Source organism: Penicillium roqueforti (genome assembly GCF_015533775.1).
Source record: "Penicillium roqueforti strain LCP96 04111 chromosome Unknown scaffold_11, whole genome shotgun sequence".
NCBI lineage: Eukaryota > Fungi > Ascomycota > Eurotiomycetes > Eurotiales > Aspergillaceae > Penicillium > Penicillium roqueforti.
The window spans coordinates 175606-195495 of NW_024067575.1; the positions used below are offsets into that span (position 1 = coordinate 175606).

Consider the following 19890-nt stretch of genomic DNA (forward strand, 5'->3'; position numbering starts at 1 on the left):
ATATACTATTTAGGAAAGTGGCGGTATGCGTCACCATGACATTCAAGTAAGCTGTACCTGAACCTTTCGGGTCAGACTCCAACTGGCTAATATCTATGAATGGAGTGTTTTGATTGTTAGCGAAAGCAGATGGCCGAGGGAAATATATGGAAGTGAGTGAGTGAACTAAATATCCATAGAAACCTGTCCTTGTACTTCTTCCCGAAGATCATAATGTTCAATGTTTGGAAAGCTCGGAGCGCGGAAAACTTAACGTACAAGAAAAATAATTTGGGATCAAGCGTGCCAAACAATAAAATATGGGATGTGCTTCAAGTTATAAAGATATATAGGATGCAGGTGGGGAATAATGATGAGACGGGGTCCAATGTAAAAAAATTCATATCCAACAGGTTTTCGCTGTAAACGCCATTCGCTATGCTGAAGTATTGTGTCGCGTTGATGCATTTTGTGCCTCGCAACGGAGGTTGAAGAGGAGATCATCGACTTCGCGGAAAGCGCTCGGTGACAAGGTCGTCATTTTCATTTCACCTAAGAGGTTCTTCAGGGATTGGACGATGCCTTGTTCGCTGATGTCGGATTTGGGTTCAGGGGGTGTTTCTTGGGTTTGAGTACCCGTTGTGGCAATACTTGTAGTTTGCTCGACTGTTCCACCAGATTGCTGGACGGCATTCATGTTGATGTCCTCCTCGGGATCTAGTTTTACCGCAAACTCAATGGCTTGCTCCCTTTCAGAGACTTGAGTGGCAGTTGCCTCTTCGGTCGAAACAAGAGAGGTATTCTGGCCCGCTTGGTCTTCTGTAATAAGGCTCTCGGGGATCCGGTCTAGGCTGACATCAGGTGGCAAGCGGTCAGTATCGCCATTTTCCTCGGATGCAATGCTTGAAGGTTGAGGTTGAGACGCCTGCTGATGCCGTGTCTTGCGGGAGCGGGTATCTCGAGAGACGCCTTGAGGAGTGCTACCGATGGTGCTAGACACAGACTGGTCCTCAAGATGAATGGATTTACGAGTCCTTTTGGACGGCCGCGGGGTCTCGGCATCTTGTGTTGATTCCTGCACAACGGAGCTCTGAGTTGCAGGGACTGAATCCGTGGAAGCGTCATCAGCATATTTTCGTTGTGAACTGCGGGTGGATCGGCGAGTTGCAGTTGGTGATAATGATGGAGCTGGAGAGGCCGACTGAGAAATGACATGGTGCGAATGTGAGTCATCAGGCTGCAATAGCTCGACACTGACCACATCTTTAACTGTGGACAGCCTTGAAGACCGGCGCCTGTCAGTTCTCATAGTTGGGGATGATTCCATTTGATTCCGCTTTCTCTTCTTCCTGGATGGCTCGTCCGGAAGTTTTGTTCGCTCCAGATGACCTCTGTCCTCCATATCCAATGCTAGTTCCAAGTCTTGTCCAAGCTGTGATGCGACTTGTGTCTCTGTCTCCTCACTCGAGTCCATGAAACCATCCGGAGGGATAACAGAAGGCATGTCTGCGGCTTCCTGAGGTCGATCATCTGCAGGCTTAGACTGAGATTGCTTTCGTTTTTTCTTAGAGCCCGAGCTTGATTTACTTCTGCGAGTAGGTTGTTGGACAGGTGTCTTATCAGAATCAACTAGTGGCACCGCAGAAGGTTCTTCTGTATCCGGGTTTTTACCTAGCGCAGATCGAAGTTGCCGGCTGGGAGTCATTCCATTTACTCGAGGTGCAGTGTCGGCGTTTTCGTTATCATAGTCATAGGCATTCCCCATAGGTGTATCTATATTTTCCGTTGCAAGATGGGAAGTAGCCGGGCTGTTGACCGTTGACTGTTTGCCGGAGATACCGACAAGAGCCTTTCTTGCCTTTGCAGCCTTTCGCCGCGCACTTTTCGAGCGACTCTTCCGAGGGCTTGGACTCCGAGATTGCATATCTGGAGGAGAAGATGGAGGGTCCATACCCAAATCCGCAAGTAGATGGCCCGATGTGAGTGCGTCGGAGTTCATAGCAGGCGTTGGGTCTCTGGTTCCAGGAGTAGGAGAAGAGCCGATGAATCCTTCTTCATTCTCAGTAGGGGCGAGAGTGGGCGTTAGAGGAAGTTCGGTCTTTGATTCTCCATGTAGTTTGGGCAGATGCGGAGGAGTATCGAAGCCCAATTTCCGCGGCGTACTAGCAGGCGACGAAGATTGAATGGATTCAATCATCGAAAACATTTCACTACGGCTCTTGCGCTTGTGAGACACTGAAACACCATCAATAATTTGCGCATCCGTGGGCTGATGAAGGTTACTCGGTAACTGGGGTTCATGGAACTGCTCAGTTGGCTTGATGGCCACCGAGGAGTCTTCGGTCCGTATGACGGGGGACGAAAGCTGAGTGTCCTGAGACGGCTGATGCAATGACCGATTCATCTTGTCTTGCGGAGATGGAGGTGACATCTCGGTATCCTGATCACCGTCTTGCGGAGGCAATGTTGCGGTCTGCAACCTCGAGCTAGCAGTTTGTACAGCTTGTAAAATGGTGACTGGAGTGGCTAAAGACTGTGAGCCAAAGGTCAAGCCCCAAAGTTCGACATATCTCTTGGCTATTGACATGTGCGAAGACTCCAAACCGGCGCAAATAATCGGCTCGAAGATTTTCAAAGAAGCTAGATCATGGGAAACTGATTTTTGGAGAATATTGATAGTAGCTGACGATAGCGCACGGCACGCTGTCAGAATTCTGCTGTCAACGCCGTGGTCAACGTGAATTTTGTAAGATTCGTCCTTCAACCAGAGACCAAGGGATGACTGGAGATTTTGAAGAATTTGTGATTGGAACTGCGGAACACCGATCCCCAGGAAAGAAGTCAATGCCTCGATGAAGTCGGCAAGACCGTGGGATTGTGATGCGTTGAAATTGTGATATGCATCATGTAATGTCTGCGCAGTCGACGCGATAAGTTTATGAGGAAAGATGACATGTCCAGCTGCCTGGATGCCGCTGCGATCAATCCCTAGCCCAGTTCCTTGCATGAAAGGGATAGATAAGGAATGACCAAGCAGTGAAGTCGAGGGTAGGTAAGTATCTCCAGCGCAAAGATACATGAGGCGCTCGGCCATGGGTTCCACAATCATAGTGGCAACCGCTTGGTTCCCTTTCTCTGTTCGAACCACGCGAACAAAGGTTTCAAGTAAATGAGACCACCCTTCGAAAGCCGATGGAAACGAAAGTCCGAGGGAGAGAATCTTAATGACATTTTCGTAGTCACGAGATACAGACCCGTCGCGCCCACGAGCGGATTCCATGGGGAACGACTGCAAAGAATCTGCGGCCACCTGGGCAGTGGCATTCCAAACCACCTCCGAAAGCTGAGCTGCTCGTGGAATAGCACTGGCCTTCGAAGTGCTCAATTCTGCACACTGTTGGAGAAGTTCGAGGCGAGTTCCTCGGGAGAATCTCCCGTTGCATGCTGCTTCAATATTACATAAGACAAGGAGTTTATAAGATTGGCTTGGCACCATTGTCCCCGCAGTGCTGCTGATTATTCGAAGGAGGTGAAGAATAGCACTTTCTTGGGTCGTATTAGGAGGTGAATGTATGGAAATGCTCTCAGTCTCATCCGCATTTCTCAAGAGAAGCTTTTCGGTAAACGGAATACCCCCAATCGAAACAATCATTGTTGTAGACAAGAATCTGAATCTTTCGAAGAACTCATCCGTGGTGCCGGCATTCAATGAGGGCGACCCTGCATTCCAAAGGCGGTGCATTAGACTCCAAACGCTGGCAACAGCTTGCATTGATTCCCCCGAAGGGGTGATCTCTTTGCTGGACGCAATCGATAGAGCACTGGATAGACTACTCCAGGCCAATGCCACATGAGATTGGCCAACCGCGCCATCAACCCAGACCGAGGCTTTAAATATATGCTCAAAAACCTTTAGAATCGAGGTAATTCTTGATCGGACCCATCTGCTGTCGGCTGCAGGAAGTTCCTCCGCCTCCATTTTGGTAGTATCATTGATTCGATTCTCTACCCATATCTTAGCCTGCGTACTCCACAGCAGGTTTGCCAATATGCGCGCAAGACAGTCACTGAGAACCGGGGCTGATGAGAAGATGCCTGCAGACGGAATGGCCACGTATTCCTCCCATATAATATCCAGGTGCTGATAAGAAGCTGAAGGGCGAAACGTGTAGTATAACAGATTGTAGTAGCTTGTCAGAGCAAGTTGAGTGGGCGGTGCTCCTGACTTGTCGGCCTTCTTACGGTCGAATTGAGAGAGTACCGGTTTGCCCAGCATTTTTAGGAGAGATCGGCTCGTTGATTCGTTGGGGCTGACAGCAAAGACAAATCGATTCCAACCAACGATAGCCTGCGCTTTGATCACTGGCTCGCTGCAATTGAAGCATTTTTGGAGTACGAGAACCCATTCCTTGTAATGTTCCCATTGCTCAAAATTCCATCTTTTGCTCCGGAGAAGAAGGATAATGATGCTCCAAATTTGAGGAACATGCTCACCGCTATCCGTCGCCATCATTCGAGTCATGCGCTCACGAATCTCGGACACAAGCTTTCGGTCATGCTCTAATGGCCGGTCAAAGAGATCCCGGATGTTTTTCGACAGTATAGGATTTGGACCGGCGTCTGTCGCCACCTGGAAGCCAAATGAAATCGATTTTGACCTAGTATCCTTCAAAGTATGAAGCAGCCCGAATATCAAGTTTTCCATCCACAGGCTTGCTTGGGAGATGAAAGCGGATTTGGCTTGGCCCAGCAGCCGCTGGTAAATGTTCAATCGATGAGAAACAATTGAGTTGCCACTGATGTTCTTATTTATGTCTTGTAGTACTGTCAAAAGGCGGGCTACACGAGCACCGGTCATAATCTTGGGTCCAAAGCTCTGATTAGACAATATGGACATGTAGTGTATCAAAACGGACTTTGGGGCCTTGGCCTCATGGAGACAAGTGATGGAATGGTCGACCAGAAAGATTTTGAACTCTTCCGAAAGCTGGGTCGAAATCTCCGGATTCCAAACAAACGAGATTGACAATTTCAGAGCTTGATTGGCAAGGTTTGTGTCGAGAAGGGAGCCGTTCGCAAAGTCCCGATTCACATCTCGCTGAATAAACTCGGTGATGAGATTCAATTTTTCGGCAATCTTCTGACCCGCTGGAAGCCCGTTATAAGTGCGTAGCGCACCATAAAATTGCATGTAGGCGTCGAGTCGGGAGCTCATCGACTCGCCAGCCAGCTGTTGGATTACTGATTCGAGCAGCATGGCAAGCGATTCGGCGGTGAATGTATCGACGTTGGGTGACCAAACGGGAATTGGCGACTGGGTTGCTTTCAAGATCGACTTCGTAGGCTTGGAGTTCGGAGACGGAGGGATAGTCTTGAAGTCGGGGGCCGATTTCATGGCACTAGCAAATGTTGGTGGTTTGATGTACTTGGGCCATGGAGAGAAATTCACTTTCTTCGAACTGCGGCTGGATGGACCAACCTGCACCGACCCTAACGCGGAAAATGGTGACTCATTGGGTGTTTGAACGGCTGGTGGTGACTCGGCGTTTTCAATCACAATGCGCGAAGTTGTCCTTGGGGGTGTGGGCGGACGAGCAGGGAGGATCTCCACCATGATTTGAATCGGACAAGAAGTGTGAAAGGGGAAAAGAGCCAATAGTCAAGGATCATTGCTGAATAAGATGCTGTTCAGGCCCTGTCCATGATCTGTTTCAGACTGAAGAATCAAGAAGCCACATCAAGCTGAGAAAACTAAGTTCAAGTTCCGACGCGCCGCGATGCGCGTAAAGTGTCGCCGCCTGAGGCGACGAGGCATCCATACGTGGACTCTCTCATGCGATTGACTATAGCTTCAAAGGCATTGGAGAGTATTTCAGTGTGTGAGTATGTAGTAATCAGCAACAACGATCAGTGTTCAGCGGTCAAAATTTAGCATGAAATGTCTGACTTCAATATATTACTGCCACATTCTTCAGGCAACCAGCGGAGTTCGGAAAAGTTCGAAAAAGCATTATACAAAATATCTGGAATCAAGTGGTGCAAGATAGGGCATTTCTCATAATTATGTAGGAATACATTGTTATATAGATTGCTACAGTTAAGGGAAGCTTAAAGGGGGGGTGGCCGAATAATTTATGACGATTCGCGCCTGACTTTCCCGCGCGCCTCCCTCTCCTTTCTTTTTATTCTCTTGTGCATACCTACATGTAGGTGCCCTACCTGCTCAAGCTACTGATCTGATCAAATCTTACTCTAATACTGTGCCAGAAATTCTATCTCAGCTCAAGGCATAGGTGGAAGTGACATCAGTCCTACATCACCCCTGTACTCGGAACACTCGACTTAGTCCGAGCTAAGATCAACATGTCGTCCCTTCAGATGCAAGGAACAGGTCCGTCGCGGAACTTTCTAATCTCCAGTAGATTGACTGACTTGAGCTTGCACATACAGCGAAGCTACAACAAGTGACACAGCTTCTACAGTCTCTTGAGAAAGACCTACAAGAGAACAACCTCTCAACAGCAGGTCAGTCCGCTGCGATAGCCATTTTACGTGCCTAATACCGATACCATCTACTACTAGACCGAGTTCAAACCCTCCTTCAGCTCCGACAACATGGCACGAACCCTACCAACGCAGAACCGATCTATTCACAGAATGTATGAGCACAACAGATGAAGTTGCCCGTCGAAAATGAGAATTACAATGGATTCTGATCATTTTCAGGGCATTAATACATTGGTGCGGTATGGCGTTGAGGGGGAGACTCCTGAAGTACGCCGAGCGGCATTGCGATGTGTTGCAAATGCGCTATTACTGGACCCCAAAATGCGCCAGGCTTTTGTCGACACGGGATACGGCGGAAAACTAGCAGAAAAGCTCAAGGTATGGCTACAGCAGGTAAATTGTTGGTACGAAAGCTGACACTAATGTTTGATAGACCGAAGACTCGGAAGACGAGATGGTTACAAGCCGCATATTGTTCTACGCGACCTACAACACCACACTAGACTTTAAAGACTTGATCAAAAGTCACGCCTTGGGGGAAAATATCAACTACGTTAGTGGATCGACAGACTCGAAAGTTGATTTGCTGTACTGACTAGTATAGCAATTGAGCCGTCATGCAAAGCAGTTCCCCAAGTCAGGAAGAAAACCATTGTCACAAATGGACGAACTGGCATTAACGGACACTCTGAAATTGATTTACAACATCTCCAAGATATTTCCGGATCTTGCTGCCGAGTTCTCCCCTTCCATCCCTCATATTTTGAAGATTATATGTCGTATTGATATCCCAGCAAAACCCCTTGATGGTTTAGTTGGCGGCTTGCTCAACACATTGTCTATCCTTGACTTGGAGGAAAAGAAAGGCAAAGCCTTCGAGAGCAGCCCCCTTTTCCCGGCATTTGACAACAACTGCAACATGGACAAGCTGATCAGCATCTTGGATCAGGCCACATCCATATATAGCCCGAAGGAGCTAGAGGAAAACGCAGTCCCCTTGCTATATTCACTCATCGCTATCCACGAAGTGGCACCCAATGAACCCCGCAAGCATATGCAGTCGCTTCTTCTGCCCGAGGACACTGACCGAAGCTTGCCAATTGGGCAGTCTGAAACACTTTCTTCGAGACTGCTGAAACTCTCGACAGGCCACTTTACCAATCTGAAAGTTACAATTTCGGAACTGATGTTTGTTCTATCAGATAAGGATTCCGAGAAACTCACCAAGAATATTGGCTACGGCTTCGCTGCTGGGTTCCTGGCAGCGCGCGGCATTGAGATGCCACAAAGTGCACGCGAGGCATATTCAGCTACAGAGGACCCTGAAACCGCACGCAATCCAATCACTGGACAACGGTGGGCCGCTGAGCGACAGGACACCGGTCCACCTATGACCATGGAGGAGAAGGAGCGCGAGGCGGAGAGACTCTTTGTGTTGTTTGAGAGGTAGGTGCATCGTAAACGAGCTATCTAGAGCCATTGCTAACAATTATTTATCGCAGGGCCAAAGCAAATGGTCTCCTTAATGTCGAGAACCCGGTGACTCAGGCTCTCCACGAGGGAAGATTCGAAGAACTACCGGATGATGCTGATAGTGACTGAGCATTACCTTTTGAAGACTCATTTGGAAGCAATGCTTTTGAGCTGTGATTCACTGCATGCACATTCTATGACTATACCCTATAGTAACTCTGTAGCGATGCTGGCGTTAATTCAGGGTCTATGTGGGGTTAAACTTGTCCTTCTCCTTGGTTATACATAGGAAAGTTCTATGCTTCTTGCAGAATTCGAATGCACAAAGAACGGCGAAGTTTTACATGTAAAACCCCTAACATCATGCAACAGCAAGTTATACTAGGTATACCTAATTGAGCCGAACATGACGTTTATACCCGTGGGCTGCGGGCGGAATGACGTCAACGATCAGGCCATGGGTGTAGGCGGAGGCTGCTCTCCGCCCGTCAAAAAACTATGCGCGGGGCACCGAACACTCCAACTTGACTTCCTTTCCATTTCTCATATCACTGCCTTTACTACTTTCTTTGTATCTCAAAGCATTACTATTACAACTACCACTATGGCGAAACCATTCGACCCCGAGGAGGCGGAGAATTTGGAGGATGTACGACCCCACGTCCATACTAAAGACCGATGAATCTTGATCGCTGACAATCGCAACAGATGGAGAAGCAGTTCGCCGTCAAAGGTCAGCCACGCATTGATTTACATCTCACTCACAGCTTTTTTAAAAGTTATAATATTAATATTCTTTCACATTACAGCGGTTGAACATCTCATGACATACTGGTCTATTCTGGAGAAGGTCAAGGGCTCGACGCTTCACTTGACCAAGCAGGATGATGATATTTACGACTCATTCAAAGAGGCATTTCCCGATTTTGATCCCGCCGCAACTCTTGTCGAAGACGAGATGAAGAGCAAAGAGGGCAAGGAGAAGTGGCGCACCTGGATGATGAAGTGGGACCAGATCGAGGACTACAACTTTGGCACCATGATCCGTACCCGTGCGGATGTCGAGTACGACCAAAATACCACCATTTTCGGTGTGCGCATGCAGTTCTACGCTATCGAAATCGCTCGGTAAGTGCTGATTGGAGCTTAGTGAATCATGCATAGAAACTGATGGAGTCTTCTAGAAACCGCGCCGGCCTGAACGATTGGGTTTACGAGAAGGCCCAGAAGGCTAGCTCCTGATTACAAATCGTGTCTCATTGCTGCTGTCCTACAAATCGAGGACAGTTCCTCATCCGTCCGGGCTGATCTGGCCGACGGCCTTTGCCTGTTTCCTTGTGGCGCAGATGATGAATGGCCTCGAGACTTGTAATGCTGATTACATGATCTTGCAGTATCATGTCTTGAGGTTAATATTGTTACGATAGAAGCGTGGTCATACCCATAAATATGTGGTTCTGATTTAGCATCGGACCATTAATCGCGACTCAAATGTAAATTGGATGTCCGCTAGGACTTCGACAGTCTTTCAACATTTGGTCCGAAATATACCCTAAATAAATTGACATTTCCATTGGTCCTCTGTCTATCTTCTGAGCCACTATCTGATTCGAAATAGAGCAATCATTGCGGGTGATAGTGGTCATCGTGCATCAAACATTGAGTAAGTTATCTAGCCCTATGTTTCCTTGACTGTTAGAGATTTGCTACCAACCGTGAAGGCAATGTATGATTGCTGTCTCAAGGTTGAAGTCGATGAATGGTACATTCATCTCAGGTGCCTCGTAACAATGCCAGAGCATGGGTGTCTTTGTTCTGCACCCCTCCTCAATATTGCCGCATTTGGGAATTTCTAAGTATTGTTCTTTCTCTTGGATTATGTATCTGGGTTCACACTCAAATAGCCCATCATGGCCATTTCATGTCGATCTGTATCCTCTTCCATCTTACCTCACTGCTATGCCACTACAGCGCGACAAGGACTATCTCCACAAGTCATACTAGGCCTTCAACGTGCCGTTCGAGCCTGTCGCCAAAATGTTGCCCGAACGCAAGACTTCAGATCATAACGACACTAACAAAGAAAATATCCCCGAGCGCAATCCGGGCTGGAAATCACTGTTCGGATTCACGACTCGAAGACACCTGCCGACTCTGATATCCGGATCTATCTTCGCCGTGGTTGCCAGTTGTGTTACGCCAGGACTTGCAATTTTCCTTGGCAATGTGTTTGACTCGTTCACATCTTTCGGAGCCGGTCAGACTGATGCTGAAGAGCTCCATGGCAAAGTGATCACAAATTGCTTTGGAATGATTGCGCTGGGGATAGCTGGTTGGTTCTTGAACGGTGCATACTATGCCCTGTTCGTTGCATTCGGGGAAATGCAGGCCTCCATTGTTCGCAGCCAAGTATTTCAAGAGTTGCTAAAGCGCGACGTTGAGTGGTTTGAGGCCAAAAGTGAGGGCTCCGGGGCTTTGTTATCGGGGATTCAAGCGTGAGTTTGCGACAATACTCGTTGAAAATATTATATCTAATATTAATTTTAGACACATCCATGAAATGCAGATGGCGACATCGCAGCCACTCGGACTTGTCCTGCAATACTCATGCCGTTCGCTGGCTTCACTGGGGCTGGGCTTCTACACATCATGGAGCCTCTCTCTGGTAACTCTTGCGGGCATTCCCATATTCTCGGCAATTATTGTATATCTGTCTTCCAAAATGAAGTTCAGCATTACGGCACAGCAGGCTGAGCTTACGGAGGCTTCCAAGGTTGCTAACAACGCTATCACCAATATCGATACAGTCAAATGCCTTAATGGGCAGGCGTTCGAGCATCGGAATTTTGCTGAGCGCATTGAGAGTTCTGCCACACATTACCTTCGACAGGCTCGGCTGAATTCTCTGCAAATTGCTATCATCCGATGGATGATGTTTGGGATGTTTGTTCAGGGATTTTGGTATGGCAGTTCCCTTGCACGCGCCGGGAAACTCACATCCGGAGAAGTTCTCAGAACTTTCTGGGCCTGTCTGACCGCAGCTCAATCCATCGAGCAGGTGTTGCCACAGATGATCGTGATGGAAAAGGGAAGGGTCGCTGGTGTCGCCTTGAGATCGATAATACAGAGCCGGAGAGAAGACAAGATTGTCAGCGAGGTAAAGGGAACTCGGTATCCGGAACACTGTGAAGGTGATATTGAGGTGAAAAACGTGAGTATGAACTCTTCTCTGGGTTTTAAATGGACACTAACGAACATTCATGAAGGTATCATTTTCATATCCTAGTCAACCCGATCAATGCGTTCTCAAACCGTCAAGCTTTTTCTTCCCCGCTGGAGAAACGACGTTTGTTATAGGGAAAAGCGGCTCTGGTAAAAGCACCCTCAGCCAACTGCTGATGCGGTTCTACTTGCCAACCTCGGGTGAAATCTTGATTGACCGCAATCCAATCCAAAGACTCGACATCAACTGGATTCGCAACAATATCACTCTTTTAGAGCAAAAAAGCGTTCTCTTCAATGAGTCTGTGCTCACGAACATCGCCTTCGGTCGCCAGGATCATGAAAGCGTCACTAAGCAAGATGTCAAAGATCCCATTGAGTTGGCCATGCTTGAGAGCACAATCAATGGTCTCCCCAAGGGAATCAACACATGCGTTGGCCCCGGTGGAAGCTTTTTGAGCGGTGGCCAAAGACAGCGAGTTGCAATTGCCAGAGCGAAATTACGCGACACCCCAATTCTGATCCTGGACGAGCCCACCAGCGCTCTCGATCATGCCAACCGAGTCGCAATAATGAAGGCAATCCGTGAGTGGCGGAAAGGAAAGACAACCATCATCATCACTCACGAGATGTCACAAATTATGGAACAAGATTTCCTGTACATTCTCGAACAGGGTTCGATTGTGAAATCCGGTTACAGATACGCTGTCGAGGTCAGTCCGGAGAGTGAGAAGTACTTCCATACGAAAGTCGACGGCCATCTTGAAACCAAGAATGAAAGAGCTCTGGATGATATGGACTTACCATGGGAGAGCTCATCGTCGGAAAGCTTGGATACATTCAGACCTCCAACAGCGTTTCTCGGACATCATCGAGCTAGGACATCCTGGGTTCAAGGCCACATACCCCCGACCTTTCGCTCAGGCTCACTGGACTTAACCTCAAGGAGGAAGGAGGAATATGTAGTCAGGAACGAACAGTTCCCCGGATCGCTCTTGCAAGATTGGAGCCAACGTCTTTCTTTCACGACGGAAGGACCTGATCCCCAATGGGACTCGAAAGAAATAGCCATTCAAATTCCCACGGAAGAAGTCGAAATGGTTCACATTGATGATCAGAGCCTGAAGTCTCCATGGCTCAATGAATACACCGCGAAAAATCCATCAGAGGCGAAGCGCAGCCGGAGATCTCATGGCCGCCGCAAGAAGTCAAAAGAGCAGAAGATACTGAAAGAACGAATGACTCCGCTCTCTCGAATTATGGGCACCATTCCTTCGACCTTGACGATCAGACAGCGAATCATCCTCTTCCTAGGATTCGCCGCAGCACTGGCCCACGCAAGCGCAACTCCGTTGTTCTCATATTGCCTGTCGCAGCTGTTTGGAACCTTCTATGCTGGAAATAACAGCGAACACCTAACCATGACATGGTCGCTTGCTGTCTTAGGAGTGTCTTTCGGCGATGGCCTTGCGTCCTTTTTCATGCATTACTTCCTAGAACTTTGCGGCGAGGCTTGGATGGATTCATTTAGGAAAAATGCCTTTGAACGCATTCTCGATCAACCACGCGCCTGGTTTGAGAAAGATGGTAACGGATCTCTCAGACTCACATCGTCCCTCGATCAAAATGGCGAAGACATGCGAAACCTGCTTGGCCGATTTGCCGGTTTTGTGATCGTTGCAGCAGCAATCACCGCCATGGCAGTTATCTGGAGCTTGATTGTTTGCTGGAAGTTGACACTTGTTGCTCTTTCCTGTGGACCTGTCATTTATATCATCACTCGAGGCTTCGAGGGAACAAATGGGCTATGGGAAAGACGATGCAATGACGCGAACAGTATCGCCGCCGATGTCTTTACGGAGACCTTTTCAGAGATCCGTACCGTGAGGACATTGACCTTAGAAGGTCACTTCCATCGCAAACAAGCTCATGCGACCGCACGGTGCTTGTTGCTGGGGCTGAAACGTGCTATCTATACAGGCATGCTTTTCGGTATGGTGGAATCAACAGTCATTTTTTCTACAGGTAAGCTCGCTGATTATTTATTGTTTGCCATTGTTCTAACTCTCTTGAATAGCTTTGATATTCTATTATGGAGCGGTTCTCGCAGCATCCCGAGAGTTCAGTGTGAACGATGTGATGATGGTATTCTCGATGCTACTTTTCAGCATTGGATACGCTGCTCAGATTCTCTCATGGAGTAAGTAGGCCCCGAAACACTTCGAAGCACTCAACTCACGCCTTGATAGTTCCCCAAATCAACACATCCCGTGAGGTAGCGACACAGCTCATTCGCCTTGCGAAACTCTCACAAGATGGATCCCACGAGCACCTCGGTAGTTTGATTGTTTCAGAGCTCACCCCAATCAAGCTCACCAACCTGAATTTCCGTTATCCCTCTCGGCCAAACACATCGGTGTTAAAGAATGTCTCGATTACCATCCCACGCAACTCATGCACAGCGCTCGTAGGACGATCCGGATCGGGAAAATCCACAATCGCGTCGCTGCTATTATCGCTCTACGAAGCTCCGGCCTCCGAAATGGGACAGCCTACAGTGACACTCGGCGGCGCGGACATCCTTCGGCTGCATGTCCCTACTCTCCGCTCACAGATCTCCATCGTATCGCAACAACCAACCATTTTCCCCGGCACTATTCATGAAAATATCAGTTACGGGCTAGATCAGCACTCACCTCTAGCCTCATCTCATAGTGTCCGAGCTGCCGCTGAAGGAGCAGGAATTGATGATTTCATCTCCTCTCTGCCTCGTGGATATAATACTGTGATCGGAGATGGCGGGGTTGGCCTTTCGGGTGGTCAGAAACAGCGTGTGGTCATTGCACGGGCTCTCTTGCGTCAACCTCAAATCTTGATTCTCGATGAAGCCACGTCCAGCTTGGATCCAGCGGGTGCAGAGATCGTCCGGCAAACAGTGCAGCAGTTAGTGGCCGTGCGTCAAGGGCTTACTGTTATCATTATCACGCACTCGAAGGAAATGATCGAGATCGCGAACCATGTCGTTGTTCTTGACCAGGGAGCTGTCGTAGAGGATGGACCGTACCAGGCTCTGGCAAAAATGGATGGTGGCAAGTTGCATGCCTTGCTCAGTGACCCCGAGGAAGTGGGTTAAATTGTTTCAAAATGTTGTTCCTTTGAGACTTGGTCTCGATACTCCGTACACATTGTCTATTTCCTTTCACTGGTTCCTGTACTGGCCAATATCATTGTAATTTGCGTCATCGTGTATACCCGAGTAACCCGCGACACCACGTAAAGATGTCACTGCTATGAATAACCAAGAGTGTAATGGAAATCATCGATGTGGATGAGATATTAATTCAGACGGGAGAGAAAAGCGGTAAAATTAAAGTGAAAATGAAGTCCCGCATGGTCGCTTCCATGACCACTGCAACCTCTCAGCCTTACAAGCTTGCATTTCACAGAGCAAGCGCCCGTATCCAATTCATATAGCTTTCACATTAACCGGGGCGACAATGTCAAAGACAACTCTGATTTTCGCGGCGGGCGCATGGTGCCCGCCCACCATCTTCGACCCAATCATCAAGGACCTCGCCGACTATAGCTGCCACAGTATCGCATTTCCCTCCATCCAGCAAGCCAGCTCTGTTGTCGACCTTCAGTCAGATATCGAGGCCGTGAGATCTATCACTCAACAGGAGGCAGATGCTGGCCATGACATCGTCATCGTCACGCACAGCTGGGCCGGGTTACCAGTGAGCAGCGCGTTAGATGGGCTGAGCAGGTCAGAGCGCGAAGCAGCCGGCCAGAAGGGCGGCGTCGTGAAACTCATCTTCATTGCCGCTTTCCTGCCCAGCATTGGCGAGAGTTTGATCGGCGCGTTTGGTGGGATGCCCCCGCCGTGGTATGTGCGCGATGTAAGTTGTCCGACTTCTATTTGCAAACTTTCTATGTGACCACTGACATTTATTCCAGGAAGAGAAGGGAACTGTGACTGCCAGCGATCCACTCGTGCTGTTTTTCCATGATGTTCCTGATGGTGCGGAGTGGGTCAAGCTTCTGAAGCCACATTCTTGGGCGACTAAGAACGCGCCCGCTACTGGTGCAGCGTATATGAACATCCCCTCTACATATCTTCTGACCGAGGATGATCGCGCGATTCCGTTGCCGGTTCAGCAGGTGTTGGTGGAGCGGGCACGACGGAAGGGGGCACAAATTGAAACCGAGAAAATTAATGCCGGACACACGCCCTGGTTGGCTATGCCGGATCAGGTGGTTGCTTACATTAAAAAGCATGCTAGGGAATAAGCAGAGGGAACTGTTACAACGATGCAGGTCATCAATTTGCAGGCACCTTACTCTCTTGTATGTTGCAAGGGATAGAATCATATTCTCCTATTTCCAACGAATTCAAAAGACAGAATGACGACCGAAGGTCACATATATACGTTAGCATTTACAATATACGACAGCATAATCATATAGCGCTGAGACAAGCCTATGTTTCTCAGGTTTTGCTCTTCCTGTGCGACAGCTTATTCACAAAGCTCCTCAGCTCATGGAAGCGGCTCGGCTTCCTTCCACTCTCCTTGCTTTGTCCATTCTCCACAGGTCGCTGGATTGGCGTAGCATTGTCCTCAACGGCAGACTGCTTGACAGAATTACTAGAGCCGCCGCCAATGGTGACCGTCAGGAGCTTTGGATTGCCATCAAAAACACTGCCAGACTGATCGGCGCCATCGTTAGGCGCAACATCATCATAGGGGAACGCATAGCCTCGGGTATCAATGTTTACAGAATGACAGATGCGGGCGTAGTGGTTCGTCACAGGGTTTTTGTAGTAGTTTGAAACCGACTCCCCGTTCGGCTGGTCGCTATTTATCAACAAAGTTGAGCGGTTGAACGCAGCTGCAAGACGAGCGGTAACGGCATCTTTGGTGCTATTCCCAGAAACAGCAAAGGATCCACTGCTGTTGCTGAAGATGTCTCCGGTAGACGGCTTGGTGTAGGAAATACCTGCAACTGAGAAGGACAAGAGATCAGAGGCAACCTTGGCGGTGACATCACCGGCGGCAGCTTGCGTGTTGACTGTCAAAGTATTGTTTCCGTAGTAAGACCAGACTTGATCCACGTAGCTCCCGTAGTAATTGTCGAACAAAGAATTATTGAGGGCTCTTCCCGTGTTTGGCGAAACCGCCCGCAAATTGACACCGTTGTGCTGGATGATGAGCTGATCCCAGCCGGCACTATCCTTGGTGTTCTGTTCTTTGAGAGCATTGCAGACTAGATCAAGGCCATTGGCTGGCAGACCCTTGACGGTCTGGTCTACACCAGATCCGTTGGTTAGAGTCATAGCGATAGGCATCGACACGAAGTCGACGTAGCTGAGATTTGCATAAAGCTGATAGTCATTCCAGGTGAATTCGCAAAAGGACCACATCAGATTGTAGTTAGCGTCCGATGGGTTGGATACCGAAGGCTCAACAAGGGCAGGGCCAGGATTCAGAAAGAATGTCAATTTGTTGTCTTGCGCAAACCACAGTCGGGCGCCTGCAAGGTGCGGGATAGTAATGGTGATGGTATTGCCAGACGCACCCAACGGAATCGCACAATCCTCGCTCAGAGCGGCCCCAGTGGCCGATGGTGAGGTCGGATAGTAGGCGGTTTTACCATCAGATCGCAAGAGGAAAAGCGCATTGTTATTATCAAGCGCCTGGCCTGTAATATAGGCATAGACCGTGTTAGAACCAGTGCTGTTTTTCAAATCAAAGTTCAATGTTGCCATTTTGCGCGATATCAGTGTCTCGAGGGGTTTGAGAGTTCAGGTGGACTGAGATCTTAAATGAGTGGCGTAAAAGTCCAATAGGAGAGCCGTATCAAGATCCACAAGGCTGCCAAGGGGTTTGAAGGTGTTACCGAAGTTTCAGTTTGCAACAGGGTCGCATTATATATATATTATCGCTCAACTTCTTTGTTGAATTCATGCCAATCTCATGGCCCCAGGTAGGGCAGGGTGACAAGACCCTGTGATGCAACGTGGCGATGACCTCAACTTTGTCGGAGGAGGTAGCTTGGACCCCATTGGTCCGGATATCTGATTTAAGCGGACATATCGATCATCGTCCACAACAAGCAGCGTGTCGATATCAACAACAGTATATACCGATGTCGATCTAAGCAACTGCGGGACGGCGCGATCATGCTGAGTTTTCAGGTGATTCAATTACCACCTATTCAGCTTAGTCTCTTTATGCGGGGAACAACTTCGAGTTAACCATTATGTAAAATCCTATTGATTCAGGGATCAAGAGGCCGAATACTTGACCTTCAAGGAGACCGACTTGCGATATCCTCGCTCAGTTCGGTCAAGGGGGATGCGTGAGGTCATTTACGCCTTGATTTTATTGGCCAGCACGACCATTTGATATTCCTGTACGGCCACGAGACGATCGCAATTAATATGTTACTGAAGTTCATGGTTTTTCCAGCACCCAAGTTCTGAAAGAACCACGCCCCATGCCTCGGAGTTTGAACATTATTACACGGATTGCTTCAGCTTGATGTTTTTTCTTTCTACAATGTTGGTATCTATCTAGATAACTTATGCGAAGTCAACCCCCCATTTCCAAATCACATGTCATCGTCTAGCAATATCCAAAAGCAGCAAATGAGACAACTAGCATCCACGTGTTTACCAAAACCATCCGACGAACGTTATATTAACCAAGGCACTGCACTTGGGTTGATTTAGTCCTGATATTTGTGAATAAGCGAGATCTAAGCACCGCTAGGGATTATTCTTTTTCAAGTAATGTTGTGCCTCAGACCTTCGCCACCATGTATAAGTAGCGGTCTATCAAAGGTGGCTGTACGACAATGGTCAAGGGCCAAGTCAGGAATCATCATCACACTTCAATTTGACTAATCGATGCTTTTGAGTTTTTGCTGGAAATTCTAGCTGTCAGTCCCGACGAATAAGGGGTTCGCCAGGTCGCCAGGTCGCCAAGGTCACCAGGTTACCCGGTCCCGGTAATGACTGGTAGCCTCCGAGCGGGTCGGCCCTCGCGCTTTGCCGGAGCCTACGCATTGGGGTTCTATCTTGTTTTGTTAAGCTTGATAATCCTTGTCTGTATAAAAACCAGCCTGCAGAGTCAAAAGACAATTTATTCAAAGAAGACACCATCTGCGCTCAAGATCTAGAACTAGGGTAGGTGAAGCCATTTGTACATACATACTGTGGCTTATAGAAATGGAAGAAGTAACTGACCCGCTGAAATGAAACAGAGAAAGACTGTTGAGAGCATCCCCATTTGCCAGACGAGACAGTCACACTGGCACAAACAAAACCCGGCGGTCATGACGATCAGGTCCACACGTAACCCAAAATCCGATACAAAGATATACAGACATTTGGTTTCCACCTGGCTCATCACTTTGATTGAACAGTCAACATAGGCTCGCAGGCACGAAACAAAACTTCAGTTGCCCGTCAGCTGGTTTTGAGCAACCCCAACTGCCAATCTTAACCACCTGCTCTTCATCCTTGGGTCGCACTCAGGTCGCATACCCACTCCTGGTATAGACCGAGGCCTCCTTGGCTACCGATAGTCACTGGTGTCCATGGGCACTTAACCGTGGCACTCCTACCACTAAGAGCAAGCCCTGTCACGGTAATCGATTTGTCGCTGGAATCGTCCGATAAGACAGTGACCTCGACAAGATGTTCAAATGTTGTCTCAAACGGACATCCCCATCTCGAACAAAAGAGTACCAAATCAGCCGCAGGGCAGTCATCCGTGGGTTGATGGTCCGGAAGAAAGTCGACCGAAAGTGCCTGCCCCTCGGCGATTCCTGTCATATAAAGCCCACATCCAACACCAGGTTCGGTGCTAGGAAGGCCTGGAACAAGACCCCCAAAATATCCAATTTTGACAATAAATTCCGCGGAGGTAAGTGCTGCAGCATGCAGAAGCAGCGCAATACCTGACAGTGGTTTGATGAACATGGCTGCCTGCTAGGAACATCAAGTAAGAATGTCGAACATCTCATAAAAGTGGAAAGCAAGGCTCACTTACCTGATTTGGAAGATGGCTGTAAGACAATTGGAATGGGAGATGAGAAGATGTCTGGTTGGATATGTTCGCATTTCACTGGGACATATGTCGCCTTTTATATCTCGAAGCCGACCCAGAGACGGAGAAGATACCAAGAAATTCCGAAATGTCTTGAGACATATTGAAGTCAAATTTGCCCAGTAGCGGCTTACTCCGCCATTCCATTAATTTCAAAAAGTAAATTCACCATTTTCCTTTTTGAGTCAAGGTGTATAAGCGTTTAACTCAATATTTCTGTCAACTATCCTGCCGCAGAGTCAACTTGAATGCACTCTAACCAGATTCGTAGACCGACTTCATGTGCAATGAAGAAGCTATTGAGTACATTGTTACGTCGCATTCATTTCCACGTGCTCCCAATGAAGCCATCAAAGCTTGATCCTACGTATCTAGACTTCGTACTTTCCGGCATTGCCCTCTGGAGCAAGATACGTTGTAGCGCAATTAGTCAAGACAGAACCGATTCGAAATAATATGCCATAGCCAAACTCCAGCGAGCTGTCTCCCTAGTCTAGTGATGCATCTCGATCAAATGGTCTCATTGTTGGTGTGGGGTTTCTCATCCGGCGTGGCCAGCAAAATAAGCGCCAAGCTTTAAGCAATAAGCGCCAAG

General features: G+C 48.3%; 7 protein-coding genes across 7 annotated transcripts; 4 read left to right on the forward strand and 3 right to left on the reverse strand.

Annotated features, from left to right (window-relative positions):
• Positions 1-415: 415 nt before the first annotated feature.
• On the reverse strand, positions 416-5593 carry LCP9604111_4960 (uncharacterized protein; the record flags this gene model as incomplete). The annotated part of the gene is made up of 1 exon (XM_039072717.1): positions 416-5593. The coding sequence occupies one exon, from the start codon at positions 5591-5593 to the stop codon at positions 416-418; it is 5178 nt and encodes a 1725-aa protein (XP_038928931.1).
• A 749-nt stretch (positions 5594-6342) lies between these two features.
• Positions 6343-8088, forward strand: LCP9604111_4961 (synembryn; the record flags this gene model as incomplete). The annotated part of the gene is made up of 7 exons (XM_039072718.1): positions 6343-6370; positions 6430-6504; positions 6562-6638; positions 6706-6864; positions 6920-7039; positions 7091-7932; positions 7989-8088. 7 exons carry the CDS (start codon positions 6343-6345, stop codon positions 8086-8088), a joined length of 1401 nt encoding a protein of 466 aa, XP_038928932.1.
• Positions 8089-8563: 475 nt separating this feature from the next.
• Positions 8564-9201, forward strand: LCP9604111_4962 (polysaccharide biosynthesis domain-containing protein; the record flags this gene model as incomplete). The annotated part of the gene is made up of 4 exons (XM_039072719.1): positions 8564-8608; positions 8668-8692; positions 8769-9087; positions 9144-9201. 4 exons carry the CDS (start codon positions 8564-8566, stop codon positions 9199-9201), a joined length of 447 nt encoding a protein of 148 aa, XP_038928933.1.
• Positions 9202-9996: 795 nt separating this feature from the next.
• Positions 9997-14314, forward strand: LCP9604111_4963 (ABC transporter ATP-binding protein; the record flags this gene model as incomplete). Its single annotated transcript, XM_039072720.1, has 5 exons — positions 9997-10454; positions 10507-11170; positions 11226-13206; positions 13259-13381; positions 13431-14314. 5 exons carry the CDS (start codon positions 9997-9999, stop codon positions 14312-14314), a joined length of 4110 nt encoding a protein of 1369 aa, XP_038928934.1.
• A 364-nt stretch (positions 14315-14678) lies between these two features.
• LCP9604111_4964 (alpha/beta hydrolase) lies at positions 14679-15471 on the forward strand (the record flags this gene model as incomplete). The annotated part of the gene is made up of 2 exons (XM_039072721.1): positions 14679-15080; positions 15139-15471. 2 exons carry the CDS (start codon positions 14679-14681, stop codon positions 15469-15471), a joined length of 735 nt encoding a protein of 244 aa, XP_038928935.1.
• Positions 15472-15670: 199 nt separating this feature from the next.
• On the reverse strand, positions 15671-16948 carry LCP9604111_4965 (glycoside hydrolase family 64 protein; the record flags this gene model as incomplete). Its single annotated transcript, XM_039072722.1, has 1 exon — positions 15671-16948. The coding sequence occupies one exon, from the start codon at positions 16946-16948 to the stop codon at positions 15671-15673; it is 1278 nt and encodes a 425-aa protein (XP_038928936.1).
• A 1752-nt stretch (positions 16949-18700) lies between these two features.
• LCP9604111_4966 (uncharacterized protein) lies at positions 18701-19168 on the reverse strand (the record flags this gene model as incomplete). The annotated part of the gene is made up of 1 exon (XM_039072723.1): positions 18701-19168. The coding sequence occupies one exon, from the start codon at positions 19166-19168 to the stop codon at positions 18701-18703; it is 468 nt and encodes a 155-aa protein (XP_038928937.1).
• Positions 19169-19890: the final 722 nt, after the last annotated feature.